The sequence below is a fragment of the Xenopus laevis genome, chromosome 8L (assembly GCF_017654675.1).
Source record: "Xenopus laevis strain J_2021 chromosome 8L, Xenopus_laevis_v10.1, whole genome shotgun sequence".
In the NCBI taxonomy this organism is placed as follows: domain Eukaryota; kingdom Metazoa; phylum Chordata; class Amphibia; order Anura; family Pipidae; genus Xenopus; species Xenopus laevis.
This window is the reverse complement of record NC_054385.1, coordinates 3,029,949-3,049,684: the sequence shown is the minus strand read 5'-3', so window position 1 is coordinate 3,049,684 and position 19,736 is coordinate 3,029,949. Positions and strand designations below refer to the sequence as shown.

Below are 19,736 nucleotides of genomic sequence, written 5' to 3'. Positions count from 1 at the left end.
AATCTGAAATGCTTACTAGACATTCATTATCTCCTTGCTGTGACTGCCCCGGACCTGCTGGCAAAGTCCTCCAGAAAAAAGTTGGTTTGACAAATCTAGCGGATAGCACAATCATTATCTGGTTCCTTGCACTAAATCAAACTTACTATGAAGGATATTTATATGTTCTATTAAACAGCGATTCTCGTAATGTTATGTTTATTCCCGAAGCTCATTATCGTACAGCAAGGCACGTTTGTGTATGTCATAAAAGCGTGTTTGTGTGTACTGAGCACGGCTCGTTTAGATTGTGTGTTTGCACTGTGTATTGAGTATACATGACTGCATCTGTTGATAGGTTCAGTTCCTCTCGGTCGTGCCAAAGCTAGTAGCAATGATAATTATGAGGAAACAGCATGTGATATGATATTGTTCTGGAAAGTATCTCCCTTACATCAAGTGGACATTAAAAGAAATTCAATCAATCTGATATCATGTCTTGAGGCCTATCATAGAGAACTCAATAACCCATATCCATGCTACATTCCATAATGTAAGAACCTAGATCCACATAATCCAATCAATATGAAAAAAACAGACCTACCTAAGTAGGGGATACAAGGGACCATCCTCAAGCTTCGTATGTGCTCCCGCATGCGCTTGCAGTTATCCTCTTTGGACAGCAGATAATCCAACTTCTCAAAGGTCGTCTTGTCCTTTCGATTCAGAAGCTGGAAGCAGAAGCAGAAGATCAGGTGGTCATTTGGTGTTTGGGAAGACGACAATTATTTCCGACACAGAACAGAGGAGTCTATGGCATTATTGGCTTTTCCGCAAGTTAACAAACAGGGATTTACAGGTTTTTCACATAATCCTGCTTTGACTCTACTGGGCCCTTGAGATCAGGTCATGTCGCCCTATAACTCCCACCAATGGCTCAGAGATGCAAGGGCTGTGTGATCTTGGAATAACAACGATTCCTGGTATGTCAGTATAAATACTTCATTTAATTTTTTCAGCATGATCATGAGAGGAAATATTCCTACGATATTTATGGTTCCTTAGAGGCTCCCCGATCCTGAATTAATTAGAAAAAACAAATATGTTAAGCTAAAAAGGGAGAAAAGAATGTTATGGATTAAAAGGAGAATGTGAAACCCACATTCCCTCAGTTGCTAATAATATACAGAACTCGACATTCCCGACAGTCACATTGTTACAAGTATCATCCTTAGTTCAAACCAAGGTGGATCCACCACGGGACTTGGTTATAAGTGTCCGGCAGCAGGTGGGGTATTTTTTTATATATATATTGGCATCCAAGTGCTGCTATAATGTAAGGCACAGGTGCCGCCCCAATCCAACCTCTATTTTTATGACATGACCCAAACAAAATAAAAAAAATTCCGGACATGAACTAAATGTGTGTTGCATGTGTGACCACTCAATCTTAGCATTGACCAAATATGGAATCCTCTGCTTAAGATCTAGTTGAATACAGAATCTGAACCCAACTAATTTCCACTCTCAAAAAATTGCATCAACCATGAACAAAAATAATCAAGTTCAATTCTCCAGAGCCTTAAAGTCATGTGATTTATTATGGCTAACACCCAACCAAATCTAAACTCTGGAAGATCAGGCCAAAACCGAACCCTGAAGAAATGGAAGGGATTCGTTGAACCAAACACTGAGTTTGACGAATGTCCAAGAAAGACGCATCCACCAAGATCAAACTTTTTGCCCATGTGACAATAGACAATAGATGACCCAGAAAAGGGCAGGCAAACAAAAACCCATCTGAAGTCCTCTCCAGGCTTCCTTAGAAGGTGGGAGAAAAATGTTTCATGAAGTGAGCCAAAACATAAACTGTAATAACATGTATTGTATTGTTTGGCAAGGGATGTAACATGATCTGATGTCCCAAGAGATATTTCACTACCTATAATTGAATTGAATTTTGTTAAAACAAACCCCCAGGAAGAGAGAGAAAGGGGAACATGAAGCTACAGAGTGGAAAGAATTCTACTGGACCCAGAAGTGTTAGATAATACTTTGGCTCTGATGTATTGTTATGTGTCTGCATGCCGAAATCAGTTCCCAAAAATGTCCGTTCCTTGACAAGGTTCATAAAATATCAGCTCTGAGAGTGTGCGGCCAATGTTGCTCAGAGAAACCTGACAGCTGCCGGCATTCATGTGGCCAACTGGAAACCAAAAACTGGACGAAATTTCCTATGCAGGGGAATCTGGACTTTCTTAGGTCTTAGTTTTAGGATTTTAAAATGATTTTTTAAAGGAAGGGGGGCTAAAAAAGATAAGAGGATAAAGAAAGATGCCAGAAGTAATCTTCCTGCTACATTAATAACATATGAAATGGAGTTCACAACCGATTAAAGGACACACTCACTACTTGCAAAAGCCTCTCCATAAAGCTGGCCATACATAAGAAGATCTGCTTGTTTAGTGAGGTCACCAAATGAGCGGATCTCTCCCTGATATGCTTGAGGTGGGTGATATCAGGCTGATCAACGATCGGATCATAAGGAGGAGAAAACAAGTGGTTAGATTGAGGACCACATCAACGAACTGATGTGGTTCTTGATTAGACATGATTTTTAAGCCAGACCTATCAACATCTAGCCGACTTATAGCCAGATATAGATTGGGTAAGGCCGTTGGAAGGCCCCATACACTGGGCAATAAACTGCCTATTTAATCTGTCGCCAGCTTATATCTGCCCGTGTATGGGGGCCATTACACTCTTATTTTATTCTACAGGCAGGCTAGTTGTTGATGAAAGACCACATCAGCATTTAATACCCCATCACACCCACCCCTAAAAAACACACCAACAATGGGAAACAATGGCTCTAAAAAGCAGAAACCACAATCCCTGCAACAAAGTCACTGTTGCTTTATCTGTAAATGTAAAACTGGGGGGCACCGAGCTAATGGGGTGGGGGGGGACAGGCTAGGAAACGCTGACAGGCCAGGATTTGCCACCATACCAAGAACAGCTAAGCAATCCAAGTGGCAGAGGGTCAAGCGAGCTGGAAAATACACAACAGAGAAACGTATAGAATGGCTGCCAAGCACCGACTTATGAAACTCTGTGGTTTCCTCAATTAAATGGTTTAATGTAGCAAAGACCTATTATTCAACTTGGGAAATGTATGAGAACAATGGGTTCAGGCTTTTCCTGTTCATCACAACTGGAGTTTCTTTCCATGTAATGAGCCGAGGAACCTTATAATAAAGAAGTAACAGGAGCCTCCTGCCAGGCGAATGGTTTTTCCCGATATTTCATTTGCTTGCCCAATCGGAGACAGGCTCGGCCAGAGCATTCCCTGTGCACCGACGTCCCTACAAAGCTGGGGTGGAGTTGAGGTGATGCAGCCGTTCAGAACAAAGTATGGAATTTCTCAACACAATTTTGAATTTGTAAATGGATATAGACCTCCCAATGCAAGACTTATAGTAATATTTAGTAATAAGGAGAAGTTCTAAGAGGAAAGTTATATGTTTCAGAGTTGTCCTTTAGTGTGAAGGGCCACTAGGAACAGCACAGGTCCATAACCAAGCTCCATCCATCCGCCTATCTCCACCAAAGCAATGACTAAAAGGCAATCAGTGCAGGTTGGCCACAATGTTGGTCAGATGTCCTGAGGAGCAGCCCATGGCTTGTGCTATTTCTCTCCACGTAAGTGTTAACTAAAGACAAAGCAGTGACTCAGAGATAATCTTTAGCAATATACCCACACCTGGAAACCATTCCTTTCTGGCAAACAGAACAGAAACATCATTTATCAAGTATTTTATTCACACGAGAACACAGTGATGTTTTGTACTGGGAAGATGTTGTGGCTTGGTGCTGGCATCTACAAACCCCAAATATCTGCTCTGACAAAACAGAACATAAGCCACTTTGTTTGTCATTCCAACAAATCAACCTTCAGTTGACATCACATCAGGTCAACCAACTGTCCCCATAGAGAGTCGTGGGCGGGCGGTGGTCCCAACTCGCCTTCCAAATAAACATTTAAACTAGATCAGGGTGATGGAGATACCTGGAGACTATGCCAATGATAGAAACTAAGAGAGAGACCTACAGTGGGTGCCATGGGTCCTCTATGTGAAGGCTGATCACTCCTCAACCTGCGACACAAGGGAAGTTCTACTTTCAACCATAAACGTCTCTTTGTGCAGCCATTGCCCCTTAATTAAAACCGGCAACAGGAGAACATGTTCCCCGGCCGGACGACTCCAGTATTTATTCACTCTAATTGCTCTGCTTACATTCACTACTTGACTTGCAATATAAACCCCTTATTAATATGTCTGCTGTGCAACTAATAAACCCACCCATATTTATATATATGAAACGGCACAATAACAACTGTTATCTTGGAACGACAAACTGACAACATGATCTTTCAGTAAAGATATAAACCTGCCGAATCTTTCCCCACGATTCAATGTCTGTGTTTTCTATTCTCCCTCTGATTTATAAGTAATGTCAGCAGCTCCAACACAGAATTCTATATATCTGTAACCTTGTTATGAGCTAAGGGGGCCCAGTCTGAAGGTCAGTTAGGGGGAGATTTGGGGTGAGTGATTATTTGTACCCTGGGTACCCCTGGAACTATAGCAGGGTGACACCCCAATCTTTCTAAATATCTGTAACCTTGTTATGAGCTAAGGGGGCCCAGTCTGAAGGTCAGTTAGGGGGAGATTTGGGGTGAGTGTTTATTTGTACCCTGGGTACCCCTGGACCTAAGCAGGGTGACACCCAAATGTTTCTATATATCTGTAACCTTGTTATGAGCTAAGGGGGCCCAGTCTGAAGGTCAGTTAGGGGGAGATTTGGGGTGAGTGCTTATTTGTACCCTGGGTACCCCTGGAACTATAGCAGGGTGACACCCCAATGGTTTCTATATATCTGTAACCTTATGAGCTAAGGGGGCCCAGTCTGAAGGTCAGTTAGGGGGAGATTTGGGGTGAGTGCTTATTTGTACCCTGGGTACCCCTGGAACTATAGCAGGTTGACACCCCCAATGTTTTCTATATATCTGTAACCTTGTTATGAGCTAAGGGGGCCCAGCCTGAAGGTCAGTTAGGGGGAGATTTGGGGTGAGTGTTTATTTGTACCCTGGGTACCCCTGGAACTATAGCAGGGTGACTGTTACCGCCAATGTTTCTATATATCTGTAACCTTGTTATGAGCTAAGGGGCCCAGTCTGAAGGTCAGTTAGGGGGAGATTTGGGGTGAGTGCTTATTTGTAACCCTGGGTACCCCTGGAACTATAGCAGGGTGACACCCCAATGTTTCTATATATCTGTAACCTTGTTATGAGCTAAGGGGGCCCAGTCTGATGGTCAGTTAGGGGGAGATTTGGGGTGAATGTTTATTTGTACCCTGGGTACCCCTGGAACTATAGCAGGGGTGACACCCCAATGTTTCTATATATCTGTAACCTTGTTATGAGCTAAGGGGGCCCAGTCTGAAGGTCAGTTAGGGGGAGATTTGGGGTGAGTGATTATTTTGTACCGTGGGTACCCCTGGAACTATAGCAGGGTGACACCCCAATGTTTCTATATATCTGTAACCTTGTTATGAGCTAAGGGGGCCCAGTCTGAAGGTCAGTTAGGGGGAGATTTGGGGTGTTTATTTGTACCCTGGGTACCCCTGGAACTATAGCAGGATGACTGTTACCCCAATGTTTCTATATATCTGTAACCTTGTTTATGAGCTAAGGGGCCCAGTCTGAAGGTCAGTTAGGGGGAGATTTGGGGTGAGTGCTTATTTGTGCCCTGGGTACCCCTGGAACTATAGCAGGGGTGACTGTTACCCCAATGTTTCTACTGTATATATCTGTAACCTTGTTATGAGCTAAGGGGGCCCAGTCTGAAGGTCAGTTAGGGGGAGATTTGGGGTGAGTGCTTATTTGTACCCTGGGTACCCATGGAACTATAGCAGGGTGACACCCAATGTTTCTATATATCTGTAACCTTGTTATGAGCTAAGGGGGCCCAGTCTGAAGGTCAGTTAGGGGGAGATTTGGGGTGAGTGCTTATTTGTACCCTGGGTACCCCTGGAAACTATAGCAGGGTGACACCCCAATGTTTCTATATATCTGTAACCTTGTTATGAGCTAAGGGGGCCCAGTCTGAAGGTCAGTTAGGGGGAGATTTGGGGTGAGTGTTTATTTGTACCCTGGGTACCCCTGGAACTATAGCAGGGTGACTGTTACCCCAATGTTTCTATATATCTGTAACCTTGTTATGAGCTAAGGGGCCCAGTCTGAAGGTCAGTTAGGGGGAGATTTGGGGTGAGTGCTTATTTGTACCCTGGGTACCCCTGGAACTATAGCAGGGTGACACCCCAATGTTTCTATATATCTGTAACCTTGTTATGAGCTAAGGGGGCCCAGTCTGATGGGTCAGTTAGGGGGAGATTTGGGGTGAATGTTTATTTGTACCCTGGGTACCCCTGGAACTATAGCAGGGTGACACCCCAATGTTTCTATATATCTGTAACCTTGTTATGAGCTAAGGGGGCCCAGTCTGAAAGGTCAGTTAGGGGGAGATTTGGGGTGTTTATTTGTACCCTGGGTACCCCTGGAACTATAGCAGGATGACTGTTACCCCAATGTTTCTATATATCTGTAACCTTGTTATGAGCTAAGGGGGCCCAGTCTGAAGGTCAGTTAGGGGGAGATTTGGGGTGAGTGCTTATTTGTGCCCTGGGTACCCCTGGAACTATAGCAGGGTGACTGTTACCCCAATGTTTCTACTGTATATATCTGTAACCTTGTTATGAGCTAAGGGGGCCCAGTCTGAAGGTCAGTTAGGGGGAGATTTGGGGTGAGTGCTTATTTGTACCCTGGGTACCCCTGGAACTATAGCAGGGTGACACCCCAATGTTTCTATATATCTGTAACCTTGTTATGAGCTAAGGGGGCCCAGTCTGAAGGTCAGTTAGGGGGAGATTTGGGGTGAGTGCTTATTTGTACCCTGGGTACCCCTGGAACTATAGCAGGGTGACACCCCAATGTTTCTATATATCTGTAACCTTGTTATGAGCTAAGGGGGCCCAGTCTGAAGGTCAGTTAGGGGGAGATTTGGGGTGAGTGCTTATTTGTGCCCTGGGTACCCCTGGAACTATAGCAGGATGACTGTTACCCCCAATATTTCTATATATCTGTAACCTTGTTATGAGCTAAGGGGGCCCAGTCTGAAGGTCAGTTAGGGGGAGATTTGGGGTGAGTGCTTATTTGTACCTGGGTACCCCTGGAACTATAGCAGGGTGACACCCCAATGTTTCTATATATCTGTAACCTTGTTATGAGCTAAGGGGGCCCAGTCTGAAGGTCAGTTAGGGGGAGATTTGGGGTGAGTGTTTATTTGTACCCTGGGTACCCCTGGAACTATAGCAGGGTGATACCCCAATGTTTCTATATATCTGTAACCTTGTTATGAGCTAAGGGGGCCCAGTCTGAAGGTCAGTTAGGGGGAGATTTGGGGTGAGTGCTTATTTGTACCCTGGGTACCCCTGGAACTATAGCAGGGTGACACCCAATGTTTCTATATATCTGTAACCTTGTTATGAGCTAAGGGGGCCCAGTCTGAAGGTCAGTTAGGGGGAGATTTGGGGTGAGTGCTTATTTGTACCCTGGGTACCCCTGGAACTATAGCAGGGTGACACCCCCAATGTTTCTATATATCTGTAACCTTGTTATGAGCTAAGGGGGCCAGTCTGAAAGGTCAGTTAGGGGGAGATTTGGGGTGAATGTTTATTTGTACCCTGGGTACCCCTGGAACTATAGCAGGGTGACACCCCAATGTTTCTATATATCTGTACCTTGTTATGAGCTAAGGGGGCCCAGTCTGAAGGTCAGTTAGGGGGAGATTTGGGGTGTTTATTTGTACCCTGGGTACCCCTGGAACTATAGCAGGATGACTGTTACCCCAATGTTTCTATATATCTGTAACCTTGTTATGAGCTAAAGGGGGCCCAGTCTGAAGGTCAGTTAGGGGAGATTTGGGGTGAGTGTTTATTTGTACCCTGGGTACCCCTGGAACTATAGCAGGGTGACTGTTACCCCAATGTTTCTACTGTATATATCTGTAACCTTGTTATGAGCTAAGGGGCCCAGTCTGAAGGTCAGTTAGGGGGAGATTTGGGGTGAGTGCTTATTTGTACCCTGGGTACCCCTGGAACTATAGCAGGGTGACACCCCAATGTTTCTATATATCTGTAACCTTGTTATGAGCTAAGGGGGCCCAGTCTGAAGGTCAGTTAGGGGGAGATTTGGGGTGAGTGCTTATTTGTGCCCTGGGTACCCCTGGAACTATAGCAGGATGACTGTTACCCCAATATTTCTATATATCTGTAACCTTGTTATGAGCTAAGGGGGCCCCAGTCTGAAGGTCAGTTAGGGGGAGATTTGGGGTGAGTGCTTATTTGTACCCTGGGTACCCCTGGAACTATAGCAGGGTGACACCCCAATGTTTCTATATATCTGTAACCTTGTTATGAGCTAAGGGGGCCCAGTCTGAAGGTCAGTTAGGGGGAGATTTGGGGTGAGTGTTTATTTGTACCCTGGGTACCCCTGGAACTATAGCAGGGTGATACCCCAATGTTTCTATATATCTGTAACCTTGTTATGAGCTAAGGGGGCCCAGTCTGAAGGTCAGTTAGGGGGAGATTTGGGGTGAGTGCTTATTTGTACCCTGGGTACCCCTGGAACTATAGCAGGGTGACACCCCAATGTTTCTATATATCTGTAACCTTGTTATGAGCTAAGGGGGCCCAGTCTGAAGGTCAGTTAGGGGGAGATTTGGGGTGAGTGCTTATTTGTACCCTGGGTACCCCTGGAACTATAGCAGGGTGACACCCCAATGTTTCTATATATCTGTAACCTTGTTATGAGCTAAGGGGGCCCAGTCTGATGGTCAGTTAGGGGGAGATTTGGGGTGAATGTTTATTTGTACCCTGGGTACCCCTGGAACTATAGCAGGGTGACACCCCAATGTTTCTATATATCTGTAACCTTGTTATGAGCTAAGGGGGCCCAGTCTGAAGGTCAGTTAGGGGGAGATTTGGGGTGTTTATTTGTACCCTGGGTACCCCTGGAACTATAGCAGGATGACTGTTACCCCAATGTTTCTATATATCTGTAACCTTGTTATGAGCTAAGGGGGCCCAGTCTGAAGGTCAGTTAGGGGGAGATTTGGGGTGAGTGCTTATTTGTGCCCTGGGTACCCCTGGAACTATAGCAGGGTGACTGTTACCCCAATGTTTCTACTGTATATATCTGTAACCTTGTTATGAGCTAAGGGGGCCCAGTCTGAAGGTCAGTTAGGGGGAGATTTGGGGTGAGTGCTTATTTGTACCCTGGGTACCCATGGAACTATAGCAGGGTGACACCCCAATGTTTCTATATATCTGTAACCTTGTTATGAGCTAAGGGGGCCCAGTCTGAAGGTCAGTTAGGGGGAGATTTGGGGTGAGTGCTTATTTGTGCCCTGGGTACCCCTGGAACTATAGCAGGGTGACACCCCAATGTTTCTATATATCTGTAACCTTGTTATGAGCTAAGGGGCCCAGTCTGAAGGTCAGTTAGGGGGAGATTTGGGGTGAGTGCTTATTTGTGCCCTGGGTACCCCTGGAACTATAGCAGGGTGACTGTTACCCCAATGTTTCTATATATCTGTGACCTTGTTATGAGCTAAGGGGGCCCAGTCTGAAGGTCAGTTAGGGGGAGATTTGGGGTGAGTGTTTATTTGTACCCTGGGTACCCCTGGAACTATAGCAGGGTGACACCCCAATGTTTCTATATATCTGTAACATTGTTATGAGCTAAGGGGGCCCAGTCTGAAGGCCAGTTAGGGGGAGATTTGGGGTGAATGTTTATTTGTGCCCTGGGTACCCCTGGAACTATAGCAGGGTGACACCCCAATGTTTCTATATATCTGTAACCTTGTTATGAGCTAAGGGGGCCCAGTCTGAAGGTCAGTTAGGGGGAGATTTGGGGTGAGTGTTTATTTGTACCCTGGGTACCCCTGGAACTATAGCAGGGTGACTGTTACCCCAATGTTTCTATATATCTGTAACCATGTAACCATATCTTAACCCATCACTTAGATCCTATACATGAATATTTTAGTTGAGAACCACATCTCATCTGTAGTTCGTACACAAGTCAAACTGTGTTTGGGCATGTATATTATATTATTTTTGAGGCACAATTAATCGACTAAGAGGCTTGCTGGTACAGGTATGGGGATCAAATCCCATAGGTTTTAGTTACGAAAGAAATCAAAGCATGGCACATTTTGCAATGTGATACAGATAAACAGCTGCTAATATGAAAGGCCCCACCTGCTCTACAATATCCATTCCCATAATGATCAGCACATGTCAGCTCCGAAAAAATTATTCACAATTAGCTTCACTCCAGATGTGCAAAAATGTTCAGAAAATAATCAGCTGAAACCAGCTGGGCTAATAGGGAAAAATACAGAGACACAAAATTTAGGTCACGCCAAATTGAAATAAAAGTAATTTTGAAAAAACACAACTCATTCCAGCTGTAGGAAAAAAATCTGCAAAATCAGCGGTTCAAAAAAAGTGCAAAAAACTTAAATCTACAGAGATGAGTCTGAGTACAGAAATACATAATAAAAGGTACTAGTGCCTATAGTAATAGTCTCTGGGAAGGGAGTGTGACTGTGGGATAGCAGGTATAGTAGGGAGAGATGGTGCCTATAGTAACAGTGGATAATAGTCTCTGGGAAGGGAGTGTGACTGTGGGATAGCAGGTATAGTAGGGAGAGATGGTGTCTATAGTAACAGTGGATAATAGTCTCTGGGAAGGGAGTGTGACTGTGGGATAGCAGGTATAGTAGGGAGAGATGGTGTCTATAGTAACAGTGGATAATAGTCTCTGGGAAGGGAGTGTGACTGTGGGATATATATAAAGCTCAGTCCTAAGCTACAAGAATTATATCTGGGCACCTGTGCTGCACATACCACTGGCGAGACTTACCAACTCCATCACTTGTAATGTCATCCTTAATTCTACTGGAAGCCACACTTTATTCTATTTACTCTGCTGCCTTGTCATGTGATCATTAACACTTCATGTTCCCTTGTATTGGTACAATTCACCAGCTATTATCTCCCCACTGTTACTATAGACACCATCTCTCCCTACTATACCTGCTATCCCACAGTCACACTCCCTTCCCAGAGACTATTATCCACTGTTACTATAGGCACATCTCTCCCTACTATACTTGCTATCCCACAGTCACACTCCCTTCCCAGAGACTATTATCCACTGTTACTATAGACACCATCTCTCCCTACTATACCTGCTATCCCACAGTCACACTCCCTTCCCAGAGACTATTATCCCACTGTTACTATAGACACCATCTCTCCCTACTATACCTGCTATCCCACAGTCACACTCCCTTCCCAGAGACTATTATCCACTGTTACTATAGACACCATCTCTCCCTACTATACCTGCTATCCCACAGTCACACTCCCTTCCCAGAGACTATTATCCACTGTTACTATAGGCACCATCTCTCCCTACTATACCTGCTATCCCACAGTCACACTCCCTTCCCAGAGACTATTATCCCACTGTTACTATAGACACCATCTCTCCCTACTATACCTGCTATCCCACAGTCACACTCCCTTCCCAGAGACTATTATCCACTGTTACTATAGGCACCATCTCTCCCTACTATACCTGCTATCCCACAGTCACACTCCCTTCCCAGAGACTATTATCCACTGTTACTATAGACACCATCTCTCCCTACTATACCTGCTATCCCACAGTCACACTCCCTTCCCAGAGACTATTATCCACTGTTACTATAGACACCATCTCTCCCTACTATACCTGCTATCCCACAGTCACACTCCCTTCCCAGAGACTATTATCCACTGTTACTATAGGCACCATCTCTCCCTACTATACCTGCTATCCCACAGTCACACTCCCTTCCCAGAGACTATTATCCCACTGTTACTATAGACACCATCTCTCCCTACTATACCTGCAATCCCACAGTCACACTCCCTTCCCAGAGACTATTATCCACTGTTACTATAGACACCATCTCTCCCTACTATACCTGCTATCCCACAGTCACACTCCCTTCCCAGAGACTATTATCCACTGTTACTATAGACACCATCTCTCCCTACTATACCTGCTATCCCACAGTCACACTCCCTTCCCAGAGACTATTATCCACTGTTACTATAGGCACATCTCTCCCTACTATACTTGCTATCCCACAGTCACACTCCCTTCCCAGAGACTATTATCCACTGTTACTATAGACACCATCTCTCCCTACTATACCTGCTATCCCACAGTCACACTCCCTTCCCAGAGACTATTATCCACTGTTACTATAGACACCATCTCTCCCTACTATACCTGCTATCCCACAGTCACACTCCCTTCCCAGAGACTATTATCCACTGTTACTATAGGCACCATCTCTCCCTACTATACCTGCTATCCCACAGTCACACTCCCTTCCCAGAGACTATTATCCCACTGTTACTATAGACACCATCTCTCCCTACTATACCTGCTATCCCACAGTCACACTCCCTTCCCAGAGACTATTATCCACTGTTACTATAGGCACCATCTCTCCCTACTATACCTGCTATCCCACAGTCACACTCCCTTCCCAGAGACTATTATCCACTGTTACTATAGACACCATCTCTCCCTACTATACCTGCTATCCCACAGTCACACTCCCTTCCCAGAGACTATTATCCACTGTTACTATAGACACCATCTCTCCCTACTATACCTGCTATCCCACAGTCACACTCCCTTCCCAGAGACTATTATCCACTGTTACTATAGGCACCATCTCTCCCTACTATACCTGCTATCCCACAGTCACACTCCCTTCCCAGAGACTATTATCCCACTGTTACTATAGACACCATCTCTCCCTACTATACCTGCAATCCCACAGTCACACTCCCTTCCCAGAGACTATTATCCACTGTTACTATAGACACCATCTCTCCCTACTATACCTGCTATCCCACAGTCACACTCCCTTCCCAGAGACTATTATCCACTGTTACTATAGACACCATCTCTCCCTACTATACCTGCTATCCCACAGTAACACTCCCTTCCCAGAGACTATTATCCTACTGTTACTATAGGCACCATCTCTCCCTACTATACCTGCTATCCCACAGTCACACTCCCTTCCCAGAGACTATTATCCACTGTTACTATAGACACCATCTCTCCCTACTATACCTGCTATCCCACAGTCACACTCATTACTATGAGTGGGCATTTTCCCTAGTGCCCATTGTCCCTAGTACTTGTGCTTTATAGACTAATAACAAGTATAAACAATTGCTTAAGGACAATCATTACAAAAATAACACAACAAAGACACTGCCCAACATTAACTGAAGTGAATTACTTTGTACCCCAAGGGCCAGAGGAGGGGGGTCCATTTTATTTTTGACTTAAGTTTACTTTGAATTTGGTTTCCCTACGTCAGTGTTGAGCTCAGTTTACACATGTGTTTTGGGCCACATTTCAACCAGAAAGTTGTGCAGACTAAACAAAGTGCGGGGGGGGGGGGTACATGAGCTACTACAGACTGCGGGATCTTATTGGCTGCCTAATTCTAGCAAGTGCTGCCTTCTGTCTGATGTTCTTTGACTCTGCCAAAGAACTTACACTCTTTTTGACATGTGCATAAGCTCAGTAGGGAATAATAAAGCAGATGGCATTATATGCTGCGCCTCTGCACATGGGGTCAGACAACCCTCAGCTTGAACCCTAATTTCCACACGGCCGATACTCACAGCCCAGGTCTTGTTCAGTCTAAATATCGGGGCGCTTTGTAACGCTGACACCACGGACATCAGAGAATGGAGGTTGTTCAGTTCCAGAAGTTTCTGAAAGAAACAAAACAAAAAACGAACTATGAACGTTTTCTTTCTGCCTGCATGTGGCCATACGCTGGCCAGTCCTCTTGGGGGCCTACCATGAGCCATACACTGGCCAGTCCTCTGGGGTCATACCATGAGCCATATGCTGGCCAGTCCTCTTGGGCCATACCATGAGCCATACACTGGCCAGTCCTCTTGGGTCATACCATGAGCCATACACTGGCCAGTCCTCTGGGGTCATACCATGAGCCATACACAGTGCTCTTGGGTCATACCATGAGCCATACACTGGCCAGTCCTCTTGGGTCATACCATGAGCCATACACTGGCCAGTCCTCTGGGGTCATACCATGAGCCATACACAGTGCTCTTGGGTCATACCATGAGCCATACACTGGCCAGTCCTCTGGGGTCATACCATGAGCCATACACAGTGCTCTTGGGTCATACCATGAGCCATACACTGGCCAGTCCTCTTGGGCCATACCATGAGCCATACACAGTGCTCTTGGGCCATACCATGAGCCATACGCTGGCCAGTCCTCTTGGGTCCTACCATGAGCCATACACAGTGCTCTTGGGCCATACCATAAGCCATACACTGGCTAGTCCTCTTGGACCATACCATGAGCCATACTTGGGCCATACCATGAGTAAGGTATCAGTCTGTTCAGTCTATCAGCCCTACGGACGGAACAGACGGCCACCACTCGTCCATGGCTACAGCCTGTATTACAGTAGGAAGCCCTTCTTTACCCAGTTGAACCACCGCCTGCATCTAATTCCCATCTCCCCCAGGCTGAAACCCTATCGTGAAAAAGAAACAAGTTGCACGGATCATACTCTCCCCGGTGAAACCTGAGCAGGTGCTTTAAATAACTCCAAGACTAAATATTCTTCTTTCAGAGTTTAGAAGGTCATGGGACTCCACTTGCGGCTCCTTCTGAACCTCCGTCCTGCGCATTCCTGCCTAATTACACACATCTAATGATACTACACAGATCTAATGATTATTGTTTTATGTTAAAATAAGAAAAAACGGAATATTTCTCTTTCAGTTTATTATTCTTCGATCATTTGTAAAAGCCGCAGTTTAGAAGTTATTTCTATTCCAGAACCTGCTGGAATTGTATAAAATCATCACACATCTATTCATGGTGGAGTACGAATCCATAGATTTTGGAATTTCGGCTTCTTTAATTTCCCCGGGAGACTCACCTTAGCGATCTTGACAAAATGGCTCAGTATTTCCGCTCTAATTTTCAACGTCTGTGCTGTCAAAATCTCTCGGACGACCCAGAAGCTGACCTGAAACAAACAAGATAGAGGTTGAAAGTCTGGAAAAGTCATTACAGGTGTTGGGGTTAAGGAGTCATCACCTGTGAAAAAGGGGGGGTTCTTTGTTCAGAGAGTAGAAACCAGGAAGGGAGACAGTGCGGATGAAAGGACTAAACTAAAGCTAAATATTTGTCATTTTCCTGGATTCATTTGTCTTCATAGCAGCAGAATGTGAGGGGACCAATCTGCTCTGGTTTCGGAAGAATCGACTGTTTGTTGACTATATCGTGTAAAATGATAAAAACAAAAATAACTCTGCTGTGAATAAAATACAGATGAGCACCTACTTGAAGTTACTCATGGAATCAACTTTGTTCATTTGAAAAAAATAAAATATACTTTCTGAGTGAGACTCTCGCGTTAATTAGAACTGAGCTTCAACCTGCTTTAAATTTGTCCGGCAGGCTTGAGCTAAATTCTGCTAAAAGTCGGATATTCCATAAGGAAGTAAAAAAAACCAGCATTTCCATCATGACATATGACTTATTTTATAACAAAGCAGGACTAATGAAGGCAGAAACAGTCCTCAGTCTTAATCGACTGATTCAGTGTCCGACTGGACCGGTGGATGACCGGGAAAAAACCCAGTGGACTCCCTGGCGCCGGTTTCAGGTCACTTCCCCTTCCCAGATCCCAAGCCCACTCCCCCTGCCAGGACCCCAAGTCCACTCCCCCTGCCAGGATCCCAAGTCCACTCCCCTGCAGGATCCCAAGTCCACTCCCCTGCCCAGATCCCAAGCACCCTGCACGGATCCCAACCCCCCCCAAACCCGGATCCCAAGACCCCTGCCCAGATCCCAAGCCCCCTGACCGGTAACCAAGACCTCCCCCCACCCACATCCCAAGCCCACCCCCCTGCCAGGATCCCAAGCCCACCCCCCTGCCAGGATCCCAAGCCCACTCCCCTGCCAGGATCCCAAGCCCACTCCCCTGCCAGGATCCCAAGCCCACTCCCCTGCCAGGATCCCAAGCCCACTCCCCTGCCAGGATCCCAAGCCCACTCCCCTGCCAGGATCCCAAGCCCACTCCCCTGCTGATCCCAAGCCCACTCCCCTGCTGATCCCAAGCCCACTCCCCTGCCAGGATCCCAAGCCCACTCCCCTGCTGATCCCAAGCCCACTCCCCTGCTGATCCCAAGCCCACTCCCCTGCCAGGATCCCAAGCCCACTCCCCTGCTGATCCCAAGCCCACTCCCCATGGCCTCATTCAAAATGTGGTCCCCCTTCCCAGATCCCAAGCGCCCTCCCATTATTGGATGTCAAGCCCGCTCACCTGGCATGACTGTCAGACGTAGCATTAAAGAGGTGGGAGGTGCACATAGGGGGGTGAAGGTCAAATTACAGGAGGAGTTCAGCCCCAGTCAACTGATTTATATTTTGGGCAGCCAGACCTCAGCCAGATCCCACCAGCTGTTGGAGACTACAAGAAGAACCATTACACCCAGTGCTCTAAGTGGATGTTACTGGGTCCCACAGCAAAACCATTTAGGGCCTCCAAAATATATTGGTATAAGATGTTCTCATGAATGTTAATTGAAACTGCCTATCAATATATGTCTCATTGGGCACTGTATTGTTCCTGGGACCCCCAGTACTGGTAGGGTCTGCTTCCTCTAGTGACACCAAAATGGATCCAAACAAGGTTTCAGCCAGCTGGCCAATAAGTGGAACAATATGGCAGCCTGTGCCTGTGGTTTTCTACTTGATTATGTTGAAATGACTCGCATCTGTGTTAGGAGCCAGCCAAGACATTAGAACACGTGAGAAATATTTCTGTATATTTAGCGGTGGGGGGGGGGGGTTCAGTAGAATGGGATGGAAAAAGAGCATCTATTCATGAACCTCTTCAATACAACGAGTGTCCCGAATGAAACTTGTAAACAGTTTATTAGAAACACCAAACGACATGTCAGCGAGCACGGCTGGCTGGAATGACACAATACTCACTTGTCTTTTCAAACCCCAAATATTACCTAATTGGGGAAAAATTTGTTGACAAGATCACTGGCGGTGACCCAAAAGCCCGTGGAGGCCGGGGAACGTCGTTAATGATCAATCTCGCTTTATCAACAGGGTTTTTGGCTGCGTGTCGGCAAACAGGTGTTTAACCCCTTGAACATCTTTGGAATTTGTGCAGGTTTATGGCTTGGCGTAACCGTGAGAGGCTCGTTTATTGCAGAGAATTACAAATTTATTAGAATTGTGTGTATTTTCTTTATTACGCAGCAGACGCCTCTTCTCTCCCGTTAAATATAATATCGTGCCTTCATATTTTCCAGGGACTGGAAAAGTGAGCTAAGACTAGTGCTAAGCAGCCAACCCTAGTGGCCGCTGGAGGGGCCTCCTGTTTATTGTACAACGCTGATCTTTTTATGACCCTTGCCGTTTCTTGACACTTTCCATAGTCTGATCTTTGGATCTTGAGTAGCGCGATCTAAGGAACACACTTCCACTGCTTTTAAGCGTTTCCACAGTTGCTTTTCCGAGGAGGAATGATATCTCCTTTCAAGACCCCTGATCAGTCTTTCAAAGCTTACGATGGAAGAACGTTAATAATGGAAACATCATAAAAAGAGGTGACTCTTCTGGTTTCCATTCATGTACCTGCGAGTTGGACTTGCCGATGTGGCTATGGGTGTAGCCATGAAGTTCATGGGTCTCAAGTTTAGCAACTTCATAAAACATTCCCCACCCTCTGGTGAAGTCATGTTATCATGGTGGCCAGCAGCACGCAGATAAGGCAGCTGAAGGTCAGATTGAGTAGCCAGTCCAAGTGGGTGGCTTTTCCGGGTGAAGGTTTCAGAAATTGGATCTGTCTAGGTTCATAGGCACCTCAAACAAACATTGCTGGGGAACAAACATGCCCTGGGAAGAATCGTTGGAACAACGCAGTCTTGCTTGTTGCATACCTGAGCTTTGCCCAACTGTTGTATGTGCTAGAGAAGAGCAAACACTATATGAAGGATGGAGATCCTGTGCCTATATTATTCTAGAAGCATATTTACTGCCCCCGAGCTAAAAAGCCACTAGGGAAACCTATATCCTGAAAGCATATATAAATATAGCCCCCAAGCTACATAGAGAAGCACAGCAATAACATACATATAAAGATGGCTCTTTCCCTTTAAACGTCAGAATCGAATCTAGGAAAGACCAGTAAATAAATGAACGATACAGGAGAAAGAAAATGTTGGGGCTGATAATATTTTTAGGAGAGGAACAAAACTAATGAGAGGACCAATTAGTTTCGCAGGATACAGAGAGGGGTCTGGTAGTCAGAGAATGTATCTGTTACAGAGACAAGGAAATCTTCAAAGGCGGCACTGAAAGGATACAAATGACGATGATATATATTTATTGCTTTTGCTAATTGAGTGAGTGTAAGTGATTGAGCGGCGATGACTTCATCTCCTGTTACCTCTCAGTTCTAGAACAGGACATTCCTGCAGAGTTGGCAAACATTTCTTCCAACAGAACCTATACCAAATATGCAACTTTTACTGAATTTAAGGAAGGGATTAGTGAAAAAAAAATAATTGAGGAATCCCCCCACCCACGTGACCTGCACATGGATAAAACAAAGAGACCATCCCCCTCATTTCTTACTCCTGACCTCCCTTTAGGTGCTACATAGTTGGACACCTGGGCCCAGTTGTGCTTGTTCCTAGATAGAAGCCATGAGTGATTCTGCCAGTATGATGCACAGCAAAAGGAATTCTGACCCTTTCAACTAAAAATGATTCATTAGATCATTGTCTGCTGCTGTCTTCTTTCATACCCTGAGGCCAACAACAAGACGCAAACCTTCGTGATGTGTGGTTTCGTTGTGTAATATTCCCTTTCACAGTTCTTGTGAAGAGCTTGATTGTAGCTCCTTATTGTTCTATAAGCCGTGATACAATGGAAAGAGAGCTTGCTCAATAACAAACCCAAGAGGGGAGACTAAGTTCCTCACAAACCAAAGATGTACTTGCCTTATGCCAAGCCTGATTTGGAGACTACATTCCTCACAAACCCAAGAGGTACTTGCCTTAAGCCAAGGCTTATGAGGAGACTACATTCCTCACAAAACCAAGGGGTACTAGCCTTAAGGCTGATGAGACTACATTCCTCACAAACCCATGAGGTACTTGCCTTAAGGCTGATGAGGAGACTACATTCCTCACAAACCCATGAGGTACTTGCCTTAAGGCTGATGAGGAGACTACATTCCTCACAAACCCAAGACGAGGTACTTGCCTTAAGCCAAGGCTAATGGGGAGACTACATTCCTCACAAACCCAAGGCGTACTTGCCTTAAGTTAAGGCTGACAGGGAGACTAAGTTACTTACAAACCCAAGAAGTAGTTGCCTAAAGCTGGGCTTATGGAGAAGCCCCACATTAAGTTTGAGAGTCAGCTCCCCAGAATTAAGATTTGGTTTGGATAAATCTAA

The 19,736-nt window shown here is 45.4% G+C and overlaps 1 protein-coding gene across 2 annotated transcripts in view; it reads right to left on the bottom strand.

Annotated features, from left to right (window-relative positions):
• Window positions 1-19,736, bottom strand: part of LOC108698168 (ras-specific guanine nucleotide-releasing factor RalGPS1) — a 183,120-nt gene that overhangs the window by 105,893 nt on the left and 57,491 nt on the right. For both annotated transcript variants that reach the window (XM_018229456.2, XM_041572316.1), the window contains exons 7-9: window positions 15,184-15,273; window positions 13,879-13,971; window positions 584-710 (exon numbers count right to left, since the gene is read on the bottom strand). In XM_018229456.2, coding sequence (XP_018084945.1) covers window positions 584-710; window positions 13,879-13,971; window positions 15,184-15,273 — 310 coding nt within the window. The remainder of the gene's footprint in view (window positions 1-583; window positions 711-13,878; window positions 13,972-15,183; window positions 15,274-19,736) is intronic.